Below are 22,833 nucleotides of genomic sequence, written 5' to 3'. Positions count from 1 at the left end.
AATATGGTTTAATGGCTGGATTAGTAGGTCAGGAGGGCCATAACTGTTTAATTATGCCATTAAATGTGTTTATGCATGTTTATGAGAATTATATTATAATATAATGTTAATTGTATGCATGTCGATGATATGTGTTGAGACCACATTATGATGTGGGTTTGTTCGAGCTATTTGACATGAGACGATCATAGAATATGGATTAGCGGTTTAGTCACGACAGGTTTAAGTGTCGGGGCTTGGGTTGAGTCTCGGGGTGATTTTGATGATTAGAGCGTTACCGGGTAATAAGGGGTAACAGGCTTGTGAATTATTGGTGTTTGAGATTATTGAGAATAGCGGGAATTGGAGAGCGTTAATTATGATTAACGAGATAGGAGGGAAGTACCAAATATACCCTTGGGAGCCTTTAGAAAGTATTAATTGACCTAGGGGTAAAATGGAAATTTCACCCCTAGGATAGATATATCCTTTGATAGCTGAGGAAAGTAGTGGAAAAAAAAAGAGTATGCAAAAGAGTTCTCCCGTACCTTCTTCTCTTCACTTTTCTTTGTAGTTTTTTAACCAATTTTGAGGATTCAAGCTTGGGAAGCAAGCCTTGGGAGTTTGGGAGTGTGTTCCACCGTTGAAGACCATCTAAGCCAACCTTTGGGTAAGTTTCTAACCATGGTTTTCCCTGGTTTGCCCTGTTCGGGTTTTATTTTGCAGTTGAGGTTTCTAGGATGAATTCATGATCTTGTTGGGAGTTTAGGCTAGGGTTCCCATGCTTGTGATGTTTGGGGTGTGTTAGAATGGTTTTTGGGTTCATTTGGCATCAAGAATAGGATTTGGAAGCTTGGAGATCGAGTTAGAATCGAAGGAGTTGAAGAAGGTCGGTTCAGGAGAGATTTGGTCTGGAGGTAGCGCTATAGCGCCCACCTTAGGGCGCTACAGCGCTCCTCAGGAGGGTTTCTGGCACTTGGGTGGTTCTGAGTTTAGCGCTGTGGCACTAGGGGTTGAGCGCTGTAGCGCTACCCTGTTCCTTCTAAGTCCCGTTTTGAGTGTTTTTAAGGGTTTTTTACTTGGGGTTTCAATCCTTAAGGCCCGGGATCGAATCTACTCACTGTGTGGGTATGTTTCGAGGTCCCGAGGGTGGAGCTTAGGTCAAGACCCTACTATTGTGGATTCTCATTAATGGAGGTTATAATTGGTTGTGATTAGGTAACCGCTAAGGAACTAAAAGATCGATCGTTCTCAGGGATTGTCTTTATCATACTTCTCGCTCGAACCTGAGGTAAGAAAACAGTGTACGATTTCAGTTGCACCCTGTATAGGTATATGACATGCATGATTTGATATTGATGCATGTTGATTAATATATGTGGACGTGGATTGCGTATTAAATGATGATGTACGCTGATTACCTGTTTAAGACACTGACTAGTCAGGGACCGACTCTAAAGTCGAGAATCATGCATTGAATGGCTCTATGGCATTAATGCTAGACCGACCCTAGGGTCGAGGAACTTATAAGCGCTTGCCTAGTCAACGACCAGATGATTATAGCCAAGGTATATGACCCCGGTGACCGTTTGTCACATGGCTAAGGGATGTGGTCCATAGTTTCGACTCTAGAGTCGTGAGGAAGGTTATGTTGGTGACTAATCACCATACACCTGTCCTGATCAATTTATGAGAGAATCACATATCAGTTAAGCCCTGGTGGCCTTTTCGTCACATGGCTAGAGGGAGCGATGCTCATTATTGTGACTTTTGGCTATTGTCACCTAGTTGTTGGACTGATAGTCCTGAATGGTTACTATGATCGTTGTTGATATTATATCATGCTTTATTGCGTTTTCTTGCTGGGCCTTGGCTCATGGGTGCTATGTGGTGCAGGTAAAGGGAAGGAAAATCTTAACCAACCCTGAGTGAGAGCTTGGGCGATGTGGTGTACATACAGGGCCGCTTGACCGCCACGGTCAAGGAGTTCTCAGAGGGACTAGGGGTTTACCCTATTTTTGCCGCTTAGGCCGGCGGGGATTGTAAATTTGAAACTGTAGCGACTCTTTTGTATTACAAACTACTTGTAAACATTTTAAAAGGCTCATGAGTAGTTTATTTACTTAATGAAATGTACCCTTTCCTTTTTACTGATTTTTCACCTTAACCTGATAATAGTACCTAGACCACGTTTTTAACCAAAGGACTCGGGTAGCGAGTCAAATTTCCGGTTCACTGTTCACCGTAACTGTTCTGGGTTAACCAGGGCGTTACAAATATTCCTAATATTTATAGGGGAATTCCATGGACATGTTTGGGTAATCGCATTTGTCAATCACGCATTTACATAATGTCTACATTCAATACAAATAATTCCCATTTATATTGGGATATGATTTGATCACAAAGTAAATATGTCCTGCTATCTAGGATAATAAATATGACAGCCTGGTCATGAATAAGCGTATAAGCAAATTTCGAATCTTCGGGAATCCTTTAGTATGCAGTATGTGTTATATCTGAATCACCCGAGCTGCGTATCTTCCACGGGCTTGTATTCTGACAACTATCCGACCTCAAGCTAGTGCTTTGATGACTTATCTTATTCGTAGTTCATGGTAAAGTCAGGACGCCTAACACCAGGTCTGACCATTACGAGCCTTGAGCTATCCGTATAGATAATAATAAGATATTCTACTTGATTACTTTTCCACGTATTTTTCTGCCAGCTGTACCCGAGCTGAGTGAATGAACTCGTGCTAAGATTAGAGTACAACAGAAGTGAATTGTGGAGTGAATGTATGGAAAATGGGCTATGCCCATTGAACTAAACGAACCCTATGCACTATATAATGAGTTGTTTAAGATAGCTAAACCAAGGACCGCTAAACGATAAAAGGTCAATAATGTTAGAAATGACGTACCTTTGGCATCTCCGCTTTGGTCATATTTTCTATGATAGGATTCAAAGAATAACAAAGGCTGGGCCTTTGAGGGAACTCATCGAGGGTGACCTACCTATTTGTGAATCTAGTCTCTAGGGCAAAATGACAAAGCGTCCATTCTCTCTGATAAGAGAAAGGGCTAAAGAACCACTAGGGATAGTATATTAAGATGTGTGGGGACAAATGAATGTTCAAGCGAGGGGTGGTTGTGAGTATTTTGTCACATTCATTGACGATTGCTCTAGAGACTCATGTAAGTACTTAAAGCATAGGAATTCTAGGAATTTGTTAAGAAGTTCAAAGAATTTATTGCTATGGCTTTAAAACCAAATTAGGTAAAACGTTAAATATCTTGCGAGTTGATTGGGGTGGAGGAAATTTGGATAATTAGAACCAAGATCATTTAATTGAACTTGGAAAATTGTCTCAAGAAACTTCCTCAGGGACTCTGCAATAGAAAGGTGTTGTTGAGCGGCGTGAATTGCATGTTTATGAAAATATGTGTTCTATGATAAGCTATTCAACTCTACCGACTTCTTACCCAGATATTTTCTAGAGACATACTTCTTAGACCGCATGTGACATTTTTTAAATGTTGTGTCGTCTCAAAGCTGTCTCTAAGACACCATTAGAATTATGGAATGGTCGTGAACCTGGTTTACGTCATTATTGAATTTGGGGGTGTCTTGCTCATGTCCCGAGGAAAAAGGTAGGAAAGCTAGAACATCAAACTAAGGTTTTCTTGTTTGTTGGCTATCCTAGAGGTACTCAAGGTGGTCTGTTTTATAGTCCAGTAGACAAGAAAGTGTTTGATTCTACAAATGCTACTTTTCTGGATAACTACTACATAATGAATTCCAAGCCTTGTAGAAAAATAGTATTAGATGAAAAATGATAAACTATTGTTCCATCTTCACTGATGAAAGTCAATGAAAACAAGGTAGATATAGATACCACTAATCCAAGTCAGAAAGTTATGGTGCGTCGTCGTAGTGGGAGGGTTTCTCGAAACCTGGTACCTATGAGATGGATAATGAAACCCACAAGCTGGGTGGGGACACAAGTAGCAATGATTTGTTGGCCTTTAAACAAGCAATGGGTAGGTCTGAAAGAGATCTTTGACTTGAAGCCAAGTACCATGAAATTGAGTCTAATTACTCTAATTTTTTTTTGAGATCTTGTAGAAGCACCATTGGACTTTAGGCCCATGGGGTGCAAGTGAATCTATAAGAAGGATAGGGGAGATGATGGAAAGGTCGAGACATTTAAGGCTTGACTCGTGGCAGAGAGAGAAAGTCGACTTAGAGAAAAAAATTTCTCTGGTAGCCATGATAAAATTCATTTAGTATACTCTTATCCATAGCCACAACTCTTGATTAAGAGATAAGGCAACTGGACATCAAAGAAACATTTTTAATGGCTATGTTGATGAGACCATTAACATGGATCAATCAGAAGGATTTAAAGTAGCTGGACAGGAAAATCAACAAGCTGAGTAGATCAATCTATGGACTTAAACAAGCTTCACGCTCATGGAACTTTAGGTTTAATGGAAACATTAAGAGCTATGGTTTTGAACAAAATGTAGTTGAGCCTTGTGTTTAAAAAAACTCAGGGAAAAAGACATTGTGGTGTTCTTAATCCTTTATGTAGATGATATCATACTCATTGCAAACAATGTCAAGAAATTATCAGGCATAAAGAACTGGCTGGAAACGAAATTTTAGATTTTTGTTGTAGCGAGTCGTGTTCTTGGTATCCAGATCATCAATGATAGAAAGCACTAAATTTTTTCTCTATTCAAGCGACCTACTTAGGTGAGGTGCTTGGGTGTCACTCTATAACAAATTTTGAGAAAGGATGTTTAGCGTCTTGACATGGAATTGATTTTTCTAAGCAGTAGTCTCCACAGACTCCTCAAGAGAAAGAAAAGATGAAACGAATTTCTTATGCATTTGCAATTAGAAGTCTAATACATGCTATGTTGTGTGGTATGACTGGAGATCTGCTATGCAGTTGGAGTGGGGAGAAAGTTCCAACAAAACTATGGAAATGAACAATAGGTAGTGGTCGGTATCTTAGATGGACTAGAGACTATATGTTATTCTATTCGGGTGGATCTTTTAACCCGTTAGGCTACACAGATTCAAATTTTAGACTGATGTTGATGACAGGAAGTCTACTTTTGAAAAATGTGTTTACTCTTGGGGGTGGAGCTATGATTTGGAGAAGCATTAGGCTATCTGCCATTTCAGATTCCACCTTGCACTACAACAAAATAGACATTTAATGGCTATATGGGGGAGGCATTGTAGACATTTAATGTCTCCCCCTAGGGGAGACGTTGTTGCAGGAGCCATCTAAAGTGGCCATATGACGTCTCCCATGGGGAGACTTTGTAGACTTCCAACGTCTCCCAGGTACCTACAACGTCTCCCATGGGGAGACTTTGTAGACTTCCAACGTCTCCCCCTGGGAGACGTCATTGGTTTTTGTAATTTAAAAAAAAAAAAATTAAATAATTATTTTCAGCATATTAATTAATAGAATTAAATATATTAATTTTTTTTTGAAATAGAATTAAATATATTAATTAAAAAATCTAAATTATATGCAAATTTAAATTGTGAATTTTCATTAATAAAACCGAAATGTATATATAATATGTTTTTGCTAGCTAAATATACAAAATTGTAATATTTGTTGTTAAACATACAAAATTAACAAATATTACTCTAGCTAGCTAGACATATGGTAAGAAATAAAATGTAAAAAAAAACCTAATATGTGGGACGATGACCTTGTATTATCGGTAGCATATGGTTCGCCTAGTGTTGTTGCAGTTCATTAATATGTGCTGGTGTATATGGCGTAGTGTTTAGCTACAAAAAAAATACAAAGTAAAATATATTAGTTAATTATTATTTAATTATATATACTTTAATAATAAATAAATTGTTAACTATGTCTATGAAAAATTAAACTAAAATAAAATACTAAATAAGCATATGAAAAATTGGGCAGCATTTCCCCTATATTAGTAACTTAACCATCTGTCAATCTAATCAAATCCAATCGAATAAGCACAACACAATACAAATATAATAATAGAATAATAAAATACATAATTCTAAACAAAATCGAGCAGCATTTCCCCTATAATAGTGATCTAACCATCTGTGAATAACAAGTTAAAAAATTCAAATAACACACAATAAGTTTCTTCCTTATAGCTCCACAGCACACAAACAAATTTTCCAGAACCTACTTCACTAAAACACACAGTTCTCAACCTTCTGCTATCATCGAAACACACAATTTTAATCTCAGAACCTACTTCACTATGGATGAATATTTAAGATATTTAAACCCCTCTAACAAAAGTTTAATAATACTAAAACAAGAAAGAAGATAATGTATGTACCACTTGCAATTAATAGTCCTTGCTAACAAATTTACTTCACTTTGCAAAGAGCGCACTTTGCTATTAAATTCACAACCTACAAAACTAAATTAATTAATAAATAAAATATTAATAAACAAACTTTATTAAATAATTAGATTAACAATAATTTATTATTGAAATTTTAGAAACTTAAAATCCTCAAATGTGTGTTTGAAATTGAAAATTTGAAGCAAAAATCTCAGTTAAAACCACAACTTAAAATTTTTAATTAATTAATTAATAAAAGATTACTAAATCAATAAAATAACATAACTATATATAAATAACCTACTTAAATTTTAATAAAGATTACAAATATATATAATTTTCTAATTAAATAAAAATTAAAATTAAAAAAAATTATAAACATTATAAACTTGAATTACTATTTTGTATGTAAAATTCAAATTAAATTATTTTTCTTATTTTAGACAATTATTAAATATATTTTATAAAAACATATTTACATATATATACTTAACAAACATTAAAAATTAATTAAAAAATGTATAATTTTCGGATTAAATAGTAATAAAAAATTAAAAATAGTAAATAATGTGGTATCATCTTAAAATTAAACAATATAGTATCTCAAATATACATAAAAATTATTTTTCATACTTTAAACTAACATTTCTAATAAAACCCACAAATCATATTAAAAAAATGCACAAAAATAATTTTTTATACCATTCTAACTATAATACATTGTTTAATCTTGAAATCCTACCTCAAATATGTTTTAAATCCACTTTGTTGAGCCAAAAATCACCCAAAACCGCAACTCATAAACCCTAAAATCCCAATATAAATTCCTTAATAACTAGAGACAATAAGCATGAAAATTATCCTAACTATTATACAACACTTATAAATAATAAAAACTTACCTCAAATGAGACTTTATAGCCTAAAATTGGCCAAAATCGTCAAAAAATTGCCCTGAAATCGCCCAGAAAATCGCCCTTCTCCGCCTCTGGTTCGTACGCTCGGGGAAGAAGAAAGAAATGCTGAATATATATATTAGGCCAAACATTTAACGTCTCCCCTGGGAAGACGTGCCAGACATCTAACGTCTCCCCAGGGCAGACGTTAGATGTCTGGCACGTCTTCCCAGGGGAGACGTCAGATGCTCTTACAAGTCTGATATTTTATAAATAAATAATTTTCTATTCATATTTTTCAATTAACGTCTCCCACCACTTTTAATGACTTACCTTGGTAGTCATCAACAATAACTTTTAATGACTTACACCATTAGACTTTAAATATCCCTGAATACTTTTAATGACTTACACATTGGTGTAAGTCATTATAAAGAGTCATTAAAAGTGAAAATTGTTGTAGTGTTGGAGGCTGAGTACATAGTTGTGTCAGTGGGGGCTAAGGAAATAGTCAGGCTGAGGAAGTTCTATTCAAATCTCGGTGTTATTCCAAAAAATGGATAAACCATTCATTTTGTCAAGTGACAATAATGAGGCAATTGCAAATTCGAAAGAACCTCAAAGCAACAAAAGAACAAAGCATATAGAGAGAAAGTACCACATAATCGAGGATGTGTGGCGAAAGCGTGAAGTGAAGGTGATGAAGATAACATTGGAAGACAATCTTTCATATCCTTTTACAAAGATATAAGCCTAGAGCATAATTGTCAAGCATGTTGAATGAATGTTTTTAAGAAACATATCTCATTTGTTTTAAAAGGGAAAGTGGGAGTTTGTTGGGTTTTATGCCCTTATAAAACCTTGACGGGCATGTAACGCACTTTTATATTGTCAATAAAAGCAGTAGAAATTTTTTAGTTTGACGACCGTATTGCTTGCTTGTTTTATTACATGATTATTGGAATAATACAAATATTTATAAAATCTCGAACATATGGATAGTTACAATTATAGTGACTAGGTCACAGTAGATTATAATTGTAATTATATGTTCAAAAGAATGAGTCCTAAGATTAGATCAGTGCATTGGATTTTCACTTATTAGACAATCTACTATATGATCTACTTACATAATCAGGGTGTGATGTCTTATCTAAGGCATTTACTAAGTAGATAAGATAAGATATATTTGGTTACATTGATCAATAAATAAGTATCGTTGTTATTGAATCTAATCAATGTCACAATGTTGACCATAGGTCAAGTTGATCTTAATTCCGAGTGATAATATTCTGCTAATTATATTATTTAAATCTTTTGATTTGTTCGTTACCATCTTACCCTATGGTCTAGCCCATACTTACATATTGTAGATTTAGTAGTGTAATTGAGTGGGAGTATTAATCATAAATATGAAATTTATAGCTTCTGTATGAGAGGTGAAAAGATGACTTCCATAATAGCTTAGTCTAAAAGGGTAAGTGATTGAGCGCTCATATCTGTGATTAATTTCACAGATTTATCATTACAAGGGGACTTAGTGGGAATTAATGATAAAATACAAATGATGGGTAAAACGGTAAATTGCACCCGACTCATTAGTAAGTCATCGATAGATGATTGCCTAAGTGTAATGGCTATAACAATGGATAGCGTATTTGTGGTTTGGAAAATACGTTCTATGAATTCAAGAGTTCAATTCTGAATTTATAGTGGAGTCATGAGGAATTAATAAATTGTGAGATAATTTATTTAATAAATAAACTCACAGAAATTTATTGTAGCTTGTATTCATGGATCCATGGTCCCAATATCACATTTGAGTAAATCATATAGAATGTCTCAATTGATTTAATTATCAATTATGATTTTTAAAGTTGACTAGGTAAATTTTGCTAAAATTTTACAAAGATATGAGATTTAGAGAATAAAAGAGAATCTTTGGGCAAATTTATTAATATTGATAAATTTGTGTCAATATAAATAAATAATATTAAATCAAGTTTCATATTATAATTAGTTAATTTGAATAAGGATTTAATTAATTAAAGGATAAATAAATAAAAATATTTTGATTTTAGACCCAATTGAGATTTAAATTCAAAGCAAAGAGAATGGGCTCAAGTCTATTTGTTGCAGTCCAAGGCTTTTATTTTTTGTTTATTATTTTTAATTAATTTAAATTTAAATAAAGCTCATTAAGTTGCATATATAAGGAATATAATATCTAGGGTTTTAGTAGTCAATTTCAGCTGATTCATTGGATAAGTGAAAACCTAGACAGTCTATGTTGGAAAAACATTCAGAGCACACAACGAAATTGGCATGGTGGGCCCATTGTTTATAGCAACAACAGCAATAAATTTTTTTCATCACTCATATAAACAGTTTATATATATAAACAAGAAAACAATCTAGAAACATTAACATACAATATTATTAATTATGCAACAAATATATAAATATACAATATATTTATATATAACATATAAACATACAAGAACATGAACTTTTGCCTCTTGAAACATATCAAATGTCCATGAGTCTTTTCGTATATTTATCGATCTTCCTATCCAAAGCTTTGAGCACTCAAATTACGAGCTTCCAGAGTGTTCTCTACACCTCAAGATGTGTGTGGGGCACATAGAGAACATAAGTTTGCAATTTTCGGAATCACAAGTATTTCTCAACACATGAGAACTTGGATTATGGTATGAGAATGACTAGAATAAAGAAGAAAAATAAAGCGTTTTGTCTAACAAAAACTCTGAGAACTAAAATGAATTGTGTATTGTATGTATTTGTATTTTCATTATGTTTTCTTCTTCTTCTTCTTCTATATCATATATATAGAGATTTATATTAACTTATTATTCATAATAATAATAGTAATATAACAATAATATCATAATGCTGATAGGATTTGATTTAGGTAAATATCTAACTTACCAAATTTGAAAAACTATTTTCAAATTATTAAATAATTAAATAAAATAAAATAAAAAAATACTAATACAATATCAATGTAGTCATACACGCATGGCACAATCCTTGCACTTTGTCATACGAGGACTGCAATATTCTTTTAAGGAATATTGCATTTTTTTATTTAATTATTTAATTAAAATCAATCTTCCACAAAATAAGGTGTTAATCATTTTAAGAAATAAATGGCAAGCATATTTCAAAATTTAAATTTTAAATTCAAAATTCAAAATTCAAATTGACAATCATCATTACCGTCATCTTTTAAAATTAAATAAATCAAAAACTATTTTTGACTTACCAATTTTATTTTCTCGCACTCAAATAAAATAATTAATTTAAAAAATTAATTAATTAATTTATATATATGAAATTCGAAAATTTATATATTTAAATTAATAAATATATTTTTGAAAAAATAAAATAATTCCAAAAGAAATACCTTAAATAACAAAAGAAATAAAATAATAAATTTAATCACATAAATATTTTTTTGTTATAGTTTTGAAAACATAATTGATTAAATAATTTAAATACTTTAATATAAAATTTTAAAATATGTGACGAGAAATTACTATTACTCATTGATTATATTTTTTTTATTATCTTTATTTACCTTATTTAGATGATTTTATTAATTTTTATTTTTTTTAATTTACTTACATAATTTAGATGACTTTAATACTAAAAATATTAGATAACAATTAAAAAAATGTTAAATCTAACCGAAAATAATAATTTTCATTAATTTCACACTTATAATATATAAAGATATATGTGAGGTTAATTGATTTATTCAATAAATATATTTTTTATTTTAAAATTATTAAATAAAGGGATTTCTTCATATTTATTTGGAAAAATAATAGTATTACTTTGGGCAAAAATTTTGCAGCCAAGGAAAATGTATTTCGTTCGGTTAAAGACAAATATTAGGTATTGTAATTTTTCTTCTCGACCACATACACAGCGAATCATGCGATTCAGATTATTTTCATTTAAGAAAAAAACTATAATATATTTGTTATTAATATTTAACCGTTAACACTTTGTAGTCATCTGTTTGAAAATATATATAGTTGTAAGTTGTAATAATATTTTTTAGTCACACTTTTTTTTTATAACTAACAGATTTTTTTGTAGAATATCATTTCAAAATAAAAAAAAACCAATAATATCTGATAAGTACTTGTTAAATATATCCAATAATACTCAAATTTCCGCAACCATATACATTGATATATAGCATTCTTTGTCACTTTATTTTCTTTTGCTTTTCTTAGTTCTATTTTTTATGCCACATGAATGATTAATTCAATAAAAATTTGAATATAAGCCTTTATTTAAAGAAAGTTTTTCTTTTCTATATTAGAGGATGATAATTCAAATTTCAGACCTTCTCTATTATGAAGTGAAATTATAACGAACACCACCGTTAAAAAGAATTAAAAAAAATACTACAATATGTATTTTAGCATTCCTCATATATATAATTGTGGTATATTCCATTAGAGATTTTTTTTTTAAATAAATAAAAGTTTCATAAGAGCAATTGGTATTAGTGTAAAATGTCTAATATATTGCAAATCAATATAATGATAATTTATGTTTTATCATTTGGAAAAAGATAAAGGAAAAAAAATATTAACATTTTCTTTTTGGCGTGGTGAACCGTCCAAATTAATTATTTATATGTATTTGGGGGAAAAAACCATTGGTGCGAGTTATTAATTTTGACTGTTGAAGTTGTAATGTACTCGATCTTCGAGTTCCATATATGTTATGTACAAGGCTAATACATTATTGTGCTTTATAATTTTTTCAGGTCATTAAAAATTACTCCCGAACATTCACAGTATTGTAAGTTGAGACTTCTGTTAAGTTTCGTCTCACGTGGCTAACATAATGCAGTAGTGACTCTTTAGTCACTGATGTGTTATTGTCACGTCAGCACTACGTGTGTAATTTAAAATAAAAAATAATTTAAAATTCAAAATTATATATTTTCTTATTAAAAATTAATAAATTATATTAAAATAAACTAAAATTAATATTAATCAAAATTTTATATATTAAAATAAATAGAACATTTCAAAAAAAAAAACAATTACATTTTAGATAAAAAAAAATTCTCCATGAAAAATGACAAACTTAAAATTAAAATTTTCTTTTCTTTTCTTTTTATTCCCTCACTTTCTCACTCACTTTCTCAGTAACCAAACAACAATTCAATCCAAATCTAAAACAAAAATAGTCTCATATTTCATCATTATCATCATCCCAATCAAAACTTTTCAACCCAAATTTATAGTAATTGTTAAATTAATTTGTATGCACTGCCAATAATAACACTAAAAAGAATAAAAAAAAGAAAAAATGTTGGAGATATCATAGAACAAAAATGGCTGAGAGAGATAAATGGGTATTAAAACCCAAATCTCACCACTGCGGCGTTGAACCCAACCAGCTTCGCCAGTATTATTGAACCCAGCCACCTCTGTCGACACCGTTGAATCGAGCCATCCCCGCCACCAATGTTGATCCGACCAATCTGGCAGAACAACTCAAAAGATAAAGAAGTATCGTTAATTTCTTCATGCTCGTTCCAAGTTCTAAGTACCATTTGTACAAATAAGAATCCCCTTCGTTACATGATTTCTTCTTCATATAGAAAGATATAGGATCTAGGGAGCAATTACTTAAAAGTACATTTTGCTGATCTGGATCAGATCTTCATATCTCTGTCTTTTCTCTTTAGATCTCCATTCTTCTTCTTCGTTGGAGCCTAGTAGATCTCATATCGCCACCCCCACTCATCTTCTTTGTTGGAGCCCAACCCTGATGTCATCCAAATTGGAAGCTTTACGCCCAATCTCGCTCGACTGAAGTCTCCACTCAACCTGGCTGCAACATAAGGGAAGAAGAAGAAGAAGAAGAAGAAGAAGAAGAAGAAGAAGAAGAAGAAGAAGCACGTGTTGAATGGGTCCTTTTTTTAAAAATAAAATAAAATAAATAAATTGTTATGTTTTATTGTAATTGTGATAAAACCCTTTAAGTTTATTTAATATTAGGTTTGACAAAATTAATTTAAAAAAAAAACTGGTTTTATTAATTTTTATATATATAATTTTGATTAATATTAATTTTAGTTTATTTTAATATAATTTATTAATTTTTAATAAGAAAATATATAATTTTGAATTTTAAATTATTTTCTATTTTAAATTACATACATGGCACTGACGTGACAATGACTATAGAGCCACGACAACATTCCGTTAGCCACGTGGGTCGAAACTTAACAAAAGTCTCAACTTACAATACTGTGAATAGTTTGGGGTAATTTTTAACGGCCTGAAAAAATTAGGAGATACAATAATGTATATGTCAAAGTTTGGGGTGCAAAAATCCTAAATAGCCTATGTATAAATATATATATATTTATATATAATCATTTGGTACCCTGTGTTTTTGCAAAGTATCATCTTGGTATCTCGTGTTTACAAATAATGCTCATTTGGTACCCTGCATTTTAAAATCGTACATATTTAGTACCCTGCATTTTAAAATCATACATATTTGGTGCCCTATATTTTAAAATTGTACATATTTGGTACCATAAACTCAAATTTAATTAATAAAATTTTACCGATTTAATCAAATTACTCTAAATCATGCGAGCTACATATTATATATACTGCTGACAGTTTGGTTATATTGAATTTTTTTTTTATCAATTAGGATACTAAATATCTATATTTTCAAAGTACGGAGTAACATATGAGCATTATTGAAAACAGAAGGTACCAGAATGATACTTTACAAAAATAAAGAGTACCAAATAAGTAAATTCCCTTTATATAATATCATATTACATATATTTATTTATTGTGTATTCATGCAGATTTAAGCACAATAACAAATAGTACGTACGTATTATTAAATTAACAACAGATCTTACACCAGACTAAGGCAAAGAGGTGCCTACTTATTGTTGAAACGAATTATATAATAACATTAACTACGTACTCGATCTCCACTTGACCCATCTCCAACTCATAATATTGGAGAAATCACAATTAAGCAGAATAAAAACAAAAAATTAATTAAAAAAACATGCAACGAATTAATTACTAATTAGCTAGACAGTATATAATTTGAAACAGTACCACCCCTCCAAGAAAATAATCATATAGTAACCCTTACGTACTGAATCCAATCTTAAGAATAATTTATTTGCATGTGAAGCCTGGTGGAACTGTTTTTTGGCAAGCACTAACGAGCACACTAAGAGCAACGGGGACGTTGATGTTGACACCAAGCACATTGGCCTTAAGAGCGGTGCAGAGGCACAAGGCGGCCTCTAAGTCAGCCAAGCCTTCAAGAAGAGCACAGCATTTGCTAGTAGGAGGGCTACCCACCACTAAGTTGACCAATCCGAGTACGTCAACGCAGACGCCGAGCTTCAACGTGTCCCTAGGGCAGTATGCGGCCGGAGAAGGCTTGCACTTACTATTACAAGCGTTGGAAGTGTGGAAGAGGATGGACATTATTAGAATGGCTGCAAAGATCTTGTTAGTAGAAGCCATGGCTAGTTAATATTTTGGCTAAGGAGAGAGAGAGAGAGAGAGATTGAAGAGAGGAAAAGATATATAAATGTATTATTAAGGTTATTGTCTTGGGTTTGTGATATATAGATGGTGCTCTATTGGGAGGAGTGGGGTTCTTTTTAAAGAGAAATTGTGAGGTTCATGTTGAAGGGTCTGATTGTGTGGAAGAGAGTACGTATAAAAGGATGATATTGTAACAAGTTTTTTTTTTTGTATGCTTGTGTGAAATGTGAATAGAGATATGTGATTGAGGTTTTATTTTCTTTGTTAGATATTTGTACTAATGTCCTTAGTGATCCGTACTAGGTCACGAGAGAGCACATATTAACTAAATTAACATAACCTGTTTCAATGGCTTTAACATGATGTGTGATTCTTGAAGATAGACTTCTAGATAGATATTTATCTGTTAGTTTAGTTTAGCCAATCAAGTTTATAAAAAAAATAGAATTTACTACGTAACTGTATATAATATTTAGATTGGGTTCACATATCATTACTCATCTTAATACAATACTTTATTATATAAAATTATAATATAGTATTGTTGATGCCGTTTTTCGTCAACTTAAATAATAAAGCAATTAAACAAATGAAAAATGGAGCAAATGAATTTAAAGAGGTAGACAAGAAGGTTTTTACGTGGTTCAGCAGTTAATTCTGCCTAATCCGTGAGTCTATGTTATTAAGACTTGGAGTTTTCTGGAAATTCTTCAGAGATGAATTCCCCATAACTTTCTCTCCAGAAATCAGGAATTGGTCCTCTACAAGTGGTGATTCCTTCTCTATTTATAGAGAATGATGCATAATTCATTCCCACATATTTCGAGAAGATATTCTGTAAATCAATTGAAATAATGATATTAAATGTATTATCTCCTATATACACGGAAACGTCCCTGAAGATCGGGAACAGATAACAGATTAAATGACATCCCTTAAATATTGGGATTACACAACAATAAATATGTTCACATGTAATGGGCTATCCCAGGTGATTCATCAAGTATTCGAGATCAGCGATTGACAATGAGTCTGTCAGGACTTATGGATCAATCACGAACCTGCCACCCAACTTCACGCTACACTCGGGATAGGTAGGTATTGTCGAGGTTGTCATCCCCGAGCTTATACCTCCCGAGCTCGAACTATCTCGCCTAAGGACACTTGGTAAAAGATATATTTAAGTGTCATGCCATTGCCCGTCACGAGCTCAGAGAATATTCGAGGTTACACATTCACGAGGTCGTTGCTTTACTTCAGAGGGTTCTACGGCTGAACCATATGATGTCTTCATACATTTCGAGCTCACACCTGACGAACCCAATTTTTGGAGTCATAACCTCTCATCTCGAAATCTGGGTGTAACAAGTATAAGTTTATAAATGAAATTAGTACTGACCATATATATCTATATAATTTTATTAGAAGGGTCAAGAGAAAAAAAGAAAATATACTAGGGAAATTAGGGTCCATGCTTGTATTCTTGAATTTTGTTTGAGAGTAGCGTTGATGACTAGTACTCTTGAGACTAGACTGGAGACTTTTTTATTTATTTTTTCTGGGTTTGCTTTCAGAGATTTACTTAATTGGCAATTCTACTTTTTGGGGAATAGAAAGAATGAGAGAAGAATACATGAACAAAGAAGAGAAGTAAAATAATATAGGGGAGTTCTTCGATGTACTCCCAAAAAATGCTACACCTGTCCACTTCTCTAGTATTTTTGAGAAATTTTGAATAATTTATAGTGTAGAAAACAAAATTCAAATAATTTATTGCACGTGTGACTATTTTTTTCGGTACGACAAATTATTTAGAATTTTTTGAAAATTTGTAAGTTACTCTAAATATCTAAATAACTACAATGTATACAAAAAAATTCGCCGAAAATAATTTCCGAGCCAAAAACATGGTGTGCATCTTTTTGGAGTGCACCGGAAAATTCTCCAATAATATAATATATATATATATAAATAGGTGTAGGGACATCTATAATGCATATGGGTTCCATCCAGCAGGTTGTAGCATGTGGGCTGTGACAGATAAACCAAAACCACCTTTTTTTCCTTTGTTTTTTTATTATGAAGCATTTTGCTCATTATATGTATCGTATCGTTCAACTATTGGGAACAATTAATTAGGTCCTGATGTAATTCGGATCACATATTATCCCATGATAATTTTCTCAGTCACTTCTGGAATTTTAAATCATGAATAGGTTCTTCAGTGCCAGGGTCAACATATCTAATTTAAAGTGCACTGAACAATTGCCAAAACTGCGAGTTTCATTTCAGTGTTTACTGCTTTATTTATTATTTGTTCATTGAGACTTCGCTAACTTGACACAAAAGGAACTGTGGGTTTGGTGCAAGAGATATGTTTTGTGCGGAGATTTAAAGAAGGGGCACACTTGCGCGAATTAAAAGTAATAAAACAACATATGATAATTAACTACCCATTTTTTTTTAATTATCTATTACTTTCAAACATACAAATATTCTTAGGCAGGGGAGTTCCTCTCTTCCACACCTAGATAAAGTATAACCCAATTATATATATATAAACATTATATTTATGGTAGACATCCTATTAATATTAAAAAAATTATAAATAATTTATTGTGCTAAAACAGGGTTTAAATAATATTTTGCACGCATTTTTGTACGAGGGTGAAACACACTATTTCCAACGCTAAAAGTATTAAGCAGGATTTTCTTAAAACTAGTAAAATATTTGCTATATCTATAATGTACATCATTATATAGAGTTATAACTTATGCATGTGTCGAAACAACAAGGCCACTTCCCTACGTAGATAAAAAAAAAATAACTCCTTAACCAAAGATTTCCCCCTTTCAAACATGTATACATATAATATAATTATACAATACAAAGAAGGGCAACAATCCTTATTGATTAAAATGTTTTTCTTTGTTTTGAAAATAGACATATCCTTTCACTAAAATTGAGCATTAGGAACAAGGATATCAAACAAATGATATGGAACATTCCCATTCCATATCAATTCATTATCTAGTTCTAATAAAGCAAATAACAACTGGCTATAAGATGAGTTTCAATATTTGTTTCTCTAGGATTGTAGGGCAAAATTACATTAGGGAAAGGAAGATAATGATTTTATAATCTTATCAATTAAATCTTCCAACACTGACATAAAACTAGTAGTACAATTAACCCTATCTTTTACAACTTAGGCATCAGACTCAACAAAATGTATAGGGATTTTAATCACTGAGCACCAATTTAGAGCTGATAGCAAAGCTTAGGCTTCCATAATTGAATATTAAAAAACACCCTTGAATGGAATATGGCTAGGCCATATTCAAGACATGACCCTAATGATTTTTAATAGCAACTCCTATCCCCATCCTTTTCACTTTTCTTGAGACAGCTGCATCCAGATTCAATTTGTATTGGCCTGGTGTAGGAGATTTCCAAATAGCATCGAATCTATATGATTTGGACTCTAGTTTAGTGCTTGAAGAAGCTGAAATGGCATCTTTATATTCATACAAAAAAGAATAAGCCCAACAAGCAATTTCTTGGGGGGACTTGTTAATTCTTTTATGGATAGCATTGTTCCCATGAAGTAAACACAAATAATGCTCCAAAATCATCCAGGTCATAAGAAGCATTGATTAGCATAATCAAATCCAATATATCCATAATCAAGTTTGCATTAATGGGTTGCTTAATATAGTGTATCTCCAAACTTTTTTTTTTAGCTCTGGAACAACCCAGTAATGCATGACTAGAGGACTCAACTTGATGATTACATCAACACAAAAGAGTGGAAAGAATTTTCCTGTTATATGGAGCAGAAGAACAGTGGAAATTACTTAATTACAAAACTCTCCAAACAAAATATTTTATCTTGGGAAGGATTTTCAAATGCCTTTGGTCCACCATTGTTTAAGCTTATAAAGATTAGAGGTGGAAGGATAAGTAATAGAAGAATGAGCATGGTAACCTGATTTGACAGAATAAACACATGAACTTGAAAGACTCCAAATATTCCTATCTGGCCCATTAACATTAGGGAGAGGATTAGACGGAATGGCATTCCATTTTTCAAATAAGACCCCTTTTAAGAAGATATCGTCCCCAAAAAATGTTATTCCAAGTAAAAGAAGATGACTGGTTAGATTTAACTTTAAGAAAAGTATTACAAGGAAAGTATCAAGCTTTGAAAATCTTACTGATATGTTTAACATGATTCTCCAAGCTTGTTAGGTAACATAGCTTGATTAAAGTGACTAAGGGATTGAAAACCTAGGCCTCCATAAAACTTTGATTTGTTGACACTACAACAAATTACACTTTTAATGACTCCCTATAATGTCTTACACCTATGCTCTAAGACATTAAAAGTAGGAGGACTTTTATGTCTTATTTTAGGAAACATTGAAAGCTTATGTTTGTTGATTGCCATTTCCGCTATCAACTAATTAACTGAACTTAAAGAAAATCCAATAAGAAGACACATATTTTACGTGGTTCACGTTTGTAACGCCCCGATTTCTCGAGACGTTACTTAGGGAGTCCATTTAAAAATAATAAACAATAAATATTTTAAGATACTAAGAGAAAATATTTATTTAAAATTTAAACAGACAATGAGATCTCATTATTAAAAATAAAAATGTTGGACGCTAGGTTTAATAACAACAACATAAAGAAAATAACTGTTCAAGTCTAAAAATTTAAAAACATAACATTTATTTCTAAAAACATAAAATAACTGGAGCCCAGCCTCTAAAATGTCCTGTCCATGCCTCGAGCCCGCACCACTCACTGCTTTGCTTTGCCTTTACCTGCACACAGTGTACCCGTGAGCTAACGCCCAGTAAGAAGAGCTATGTAGGACATAATTCTCCAAACAAGAAAACAAAAAATAAACATTATAAACATAATAATCATCGTGTGATACATAAGCACCATATCACACTAACATAATGTATGTTACACTCACACACATAAATACTAACAAGTAATGTTGATCGGACATGAAATGTAATCCGCCTTGCCTGCACTGTACTCACACTCGGCATTCCCACGGTGGCACCTAGTCTAGCCTGCGCTGTACTCACACTCGGTCGTTCCGACGAGACATCGTTGACCTGCATGCGCTGTACTCACACTCGGCAGTTCTGTGGTGGCATCCTATTATCCTGAGTTATAAACACCCAAGATAATTCCTGCAAGTGCTATACTTACATAAGCAACTAGAATCTAGTAGCACGCGTACTCTATAATCTAAGCATGTCTACTAACTAAAATCCCTAGCACTATCCTCATGCTAGCTAATCTAATGCAACAACTCAGGTCACAAAATAATTACATAATTAAATTGTTGACACTCGATTTGGCCAACGACACGGAGTCAAAATTACGACAAGAAATGAGATAATAGTCAAGAATGGAATCAAATGATACAGAAATGACACAGACGATTTATAGTGGTTTGACCCCAACAATGTGGTAACAACCTACGTCCACTTAGTGTTATTATTGATGTTGAATCCCAATGCCGTGATCAAAGAACTAGGGTTCTTGAGTTTCACAAGCCTTAGGAGAATTACAACAAAATGGTGGATAATCACACTTACGCTCTTCCTAATGAGTTATCAAGAGAAAAGATTCAAAAATCCCCTCCTTGAGCCCTCTCATGCATATTTATAGGCTCAAGGGGGGTTACATGGGCAAATGGGCCTTAATTATCCTTAATATCAGCGTATCAAGGCAATAAAGAGGAAATAATAAATGTAATTATTACAAGATTACATATCTTTAAGGAAATAAATAAGAGCATGCGACCAGACTGGTCGTATCTAATCACGAGGTCTGATGGAACAATAAGAAGTTGGTCGATAGGCGAACAACACCCCTTCACTTTGACGCTGCCACGTGTGTAATAAGTTCTTGCCATGTCATCAGGAGCCATTTTTTGGTAAACATTTGCCCCCAAGTTTATTTTATTACGATCAACATAAAGTAAACTTAGGAAACTGACCCTTTGCGTACCCCACCAAATCTGTCAGAGCTGCCCATGCCTTCTCAAAAAAGGTAATCAATCATGTCCAATCAAGTCTTTTCGGTTTCCCAAAAATTTGTCTGACGGCTATTGCCTTTTCCCATGCTTTGAAAAAAGTAATTCAATGATTACCTCTTTTACAGTACCACGATCAATATAAATAATTCCCCAACATCATTTTTTTACTTTTTACTTTTCACTTATCTTCGCTTCCTCAAGAACTCTGAATAACTCAACATTCAGAGCCTAGAAAATTCAAACGGTTCCATCATTTCATAGAGTTTCTGTCCAGCTAACCGACTTAGTATCTTAGAGACTTGCTTCACTCTTTCATCCAAGTAAGTATATCAACCCTTTCAACCGTTTGAGATGCCATGCAAAACTATTTTTTTTTTACCTGTTTCGTATTCTGGGTTCTTGAGCATTCTCGACTATTCTTGAAAAATTGCTTCGGGGTAGAGGATTATATTGATCTGTGTTTGATAGGGTAGTGAAATAATGCTTTATAGGGGTTAAGAGTTAGTTTGGTAGTTGGGATATTTAACTTAGGGCGTGAAATCGAAGTAAAAATTCGATTTATGAGCATGTAGAAAAAAATAGGGTTTCCCCGCCCTTTCAGAGTCGAAAAGTTTTTCCTAAAAAACATTTCACTTCTGCTTTTTAATCCATTTCCCAAACTGCTTGCTTGAAATGTAGTGTTTTTTTGTTAGAATGCTACTGATTGTATAAAACCTTAACTTTTATACACGAGCAGCGTTATTCCAACTTTTAAACACAAGTTTTTAGGTCTTAGATTCTCATCTCCCCTATTTTGTTCGCAGATTTTCATGCAAGATCCGTGGGGAGGTGAGAGGCCTATCGACGACGATTTGCTAGCCCAATTGCTTGAGGACGAGGAGCAATCGTCACTGCTGATCCCAGAGATCCCTTTTTCTCATGTCATCCCAAACAATCCATCGACCCCACCTCAAAACATGGGTCGAGTAAAGTCCAAAGCTCAGAAAAAGAAACCTTCCACTCCTCCTTCAAATCAGCCTGCTCCTCAGGCTGAAATTCCTTCGACTAGTGGTCGAGAAGAAAATACCCCCGACCCAGAAATCAAAAGTCAAGCCCAACTTCGAAGCGTCATTCGACCAGATATCGAATGGTACGTCGCTCCCCCTAGCCAAATTTCGGTTAGGATGATATCCAACTATCTTATGAAGTACGGACTTCCTGGGATAGCCTTAGTTCGACCGACCAGAGACCAACGGGCAAACCTGCCCAGAGGTGCCTTCAGCGCCTGGTCGAGGTACCATATTGAGGCAGGAGCGATCTTGCCTCTCCATCCTTTCTTCCAAGGAGTGGCCAACTATTTTGAGGTCGCTCCTTTCCAAATAACCCCAAATGGGTATAGAATGCTCTCCCTACTCTATATCCTTTCTAGTCATAAGAAGTGGCCTGTTCCTACACCACACGAGATCAACTACCTGTTCGACCTAAAATCTAACCCCAACCAGGAAAATAAGGGGTTCTTTCATTTTTTCCATTAGGAAATGACCTGCACTTTCCTGAGTGATACCACTTTTAAATCCAATGTGGGGAAGTACCATCTAGAGTACTTTTTGACTACAGACAAGGTCGCCAACAACCTGGCCTTCACTCAAGGAGGTAATATCTTTGCTCTTCTAGTCATTTAATTTCCTTTCATTTTTCCTGCATTCTTCTTAGAGATTTAGCGTATTTGAGGTCCATGGCTGCGACCGTCTCCCACTCCAGACATGGAAGTCCAATCAGTACTCTTGGCCAGCATGACTGACGCAGAGAAGAGTGTCAACAGTTGGTCACTGAGGCTAACCTGAGACTAGTCGGGCTTCTGGCACCCCACCAGGATTTGAGGGAGTCAACGGCGGGGAGTGCCACCGGCGAGGAGATTCCTGAGCAGCACCCA

At 33.3% G+C, this 22,833-nt stretch overlaps 1 protein-coding gene across 1 annotated transcript; it reads right to left on the bottom strand.

The window, feature by feature from the left end:
• Positions 1–14,142: 14,142 nt before the first annotated feature.
• LOC133791179 (14 kDa proline-rich protein DC2.15-like) lies at positions 14,143–14,953 on the bottom strand. The gene has a single exon (XM_062229099.1). The coding sequence runs from the start codon at positions 14,824–14,826 to the stop codon at positions 14,470–14,472; it is 357 nt and encodes a 118-aa protein (XP_062085083.1). The 5' UTR covers positions 14,827–14,953; the 3' UTR covers positions 14,143–14,469.
• Positions 14,954–22,833: the final 7,880 nt, after the last annotated feature.

Source organism: Humulus lupulus, chromosome 7 (genome assembly GCF_963169125.1).
Source record: "Humulus lupulus chromosome 7, drHumLupu1.1, whole genome shotgun sequence".
Lineage (NCBI taxonomy): Eukaryota > Viridiplantae > Streptophyta > Magnoliopsida > Rosales > Cannabaceae > Humulus > Humulus lupulus.
Note: the sequence above shows the minus strand (reverse complement) of the source record. Positions and strands in the feature narration are given on the sequence as shown.

Excerpts from the sequence above, each read along its gene's own strand:
- LOC133791179 (XM_062229099.1), bottom strand. The coding sequence starts at position 14,826 with ATGGCTTCTACTAACAAGATCTTTGCAGCCATTCTAATAATGTCCATC.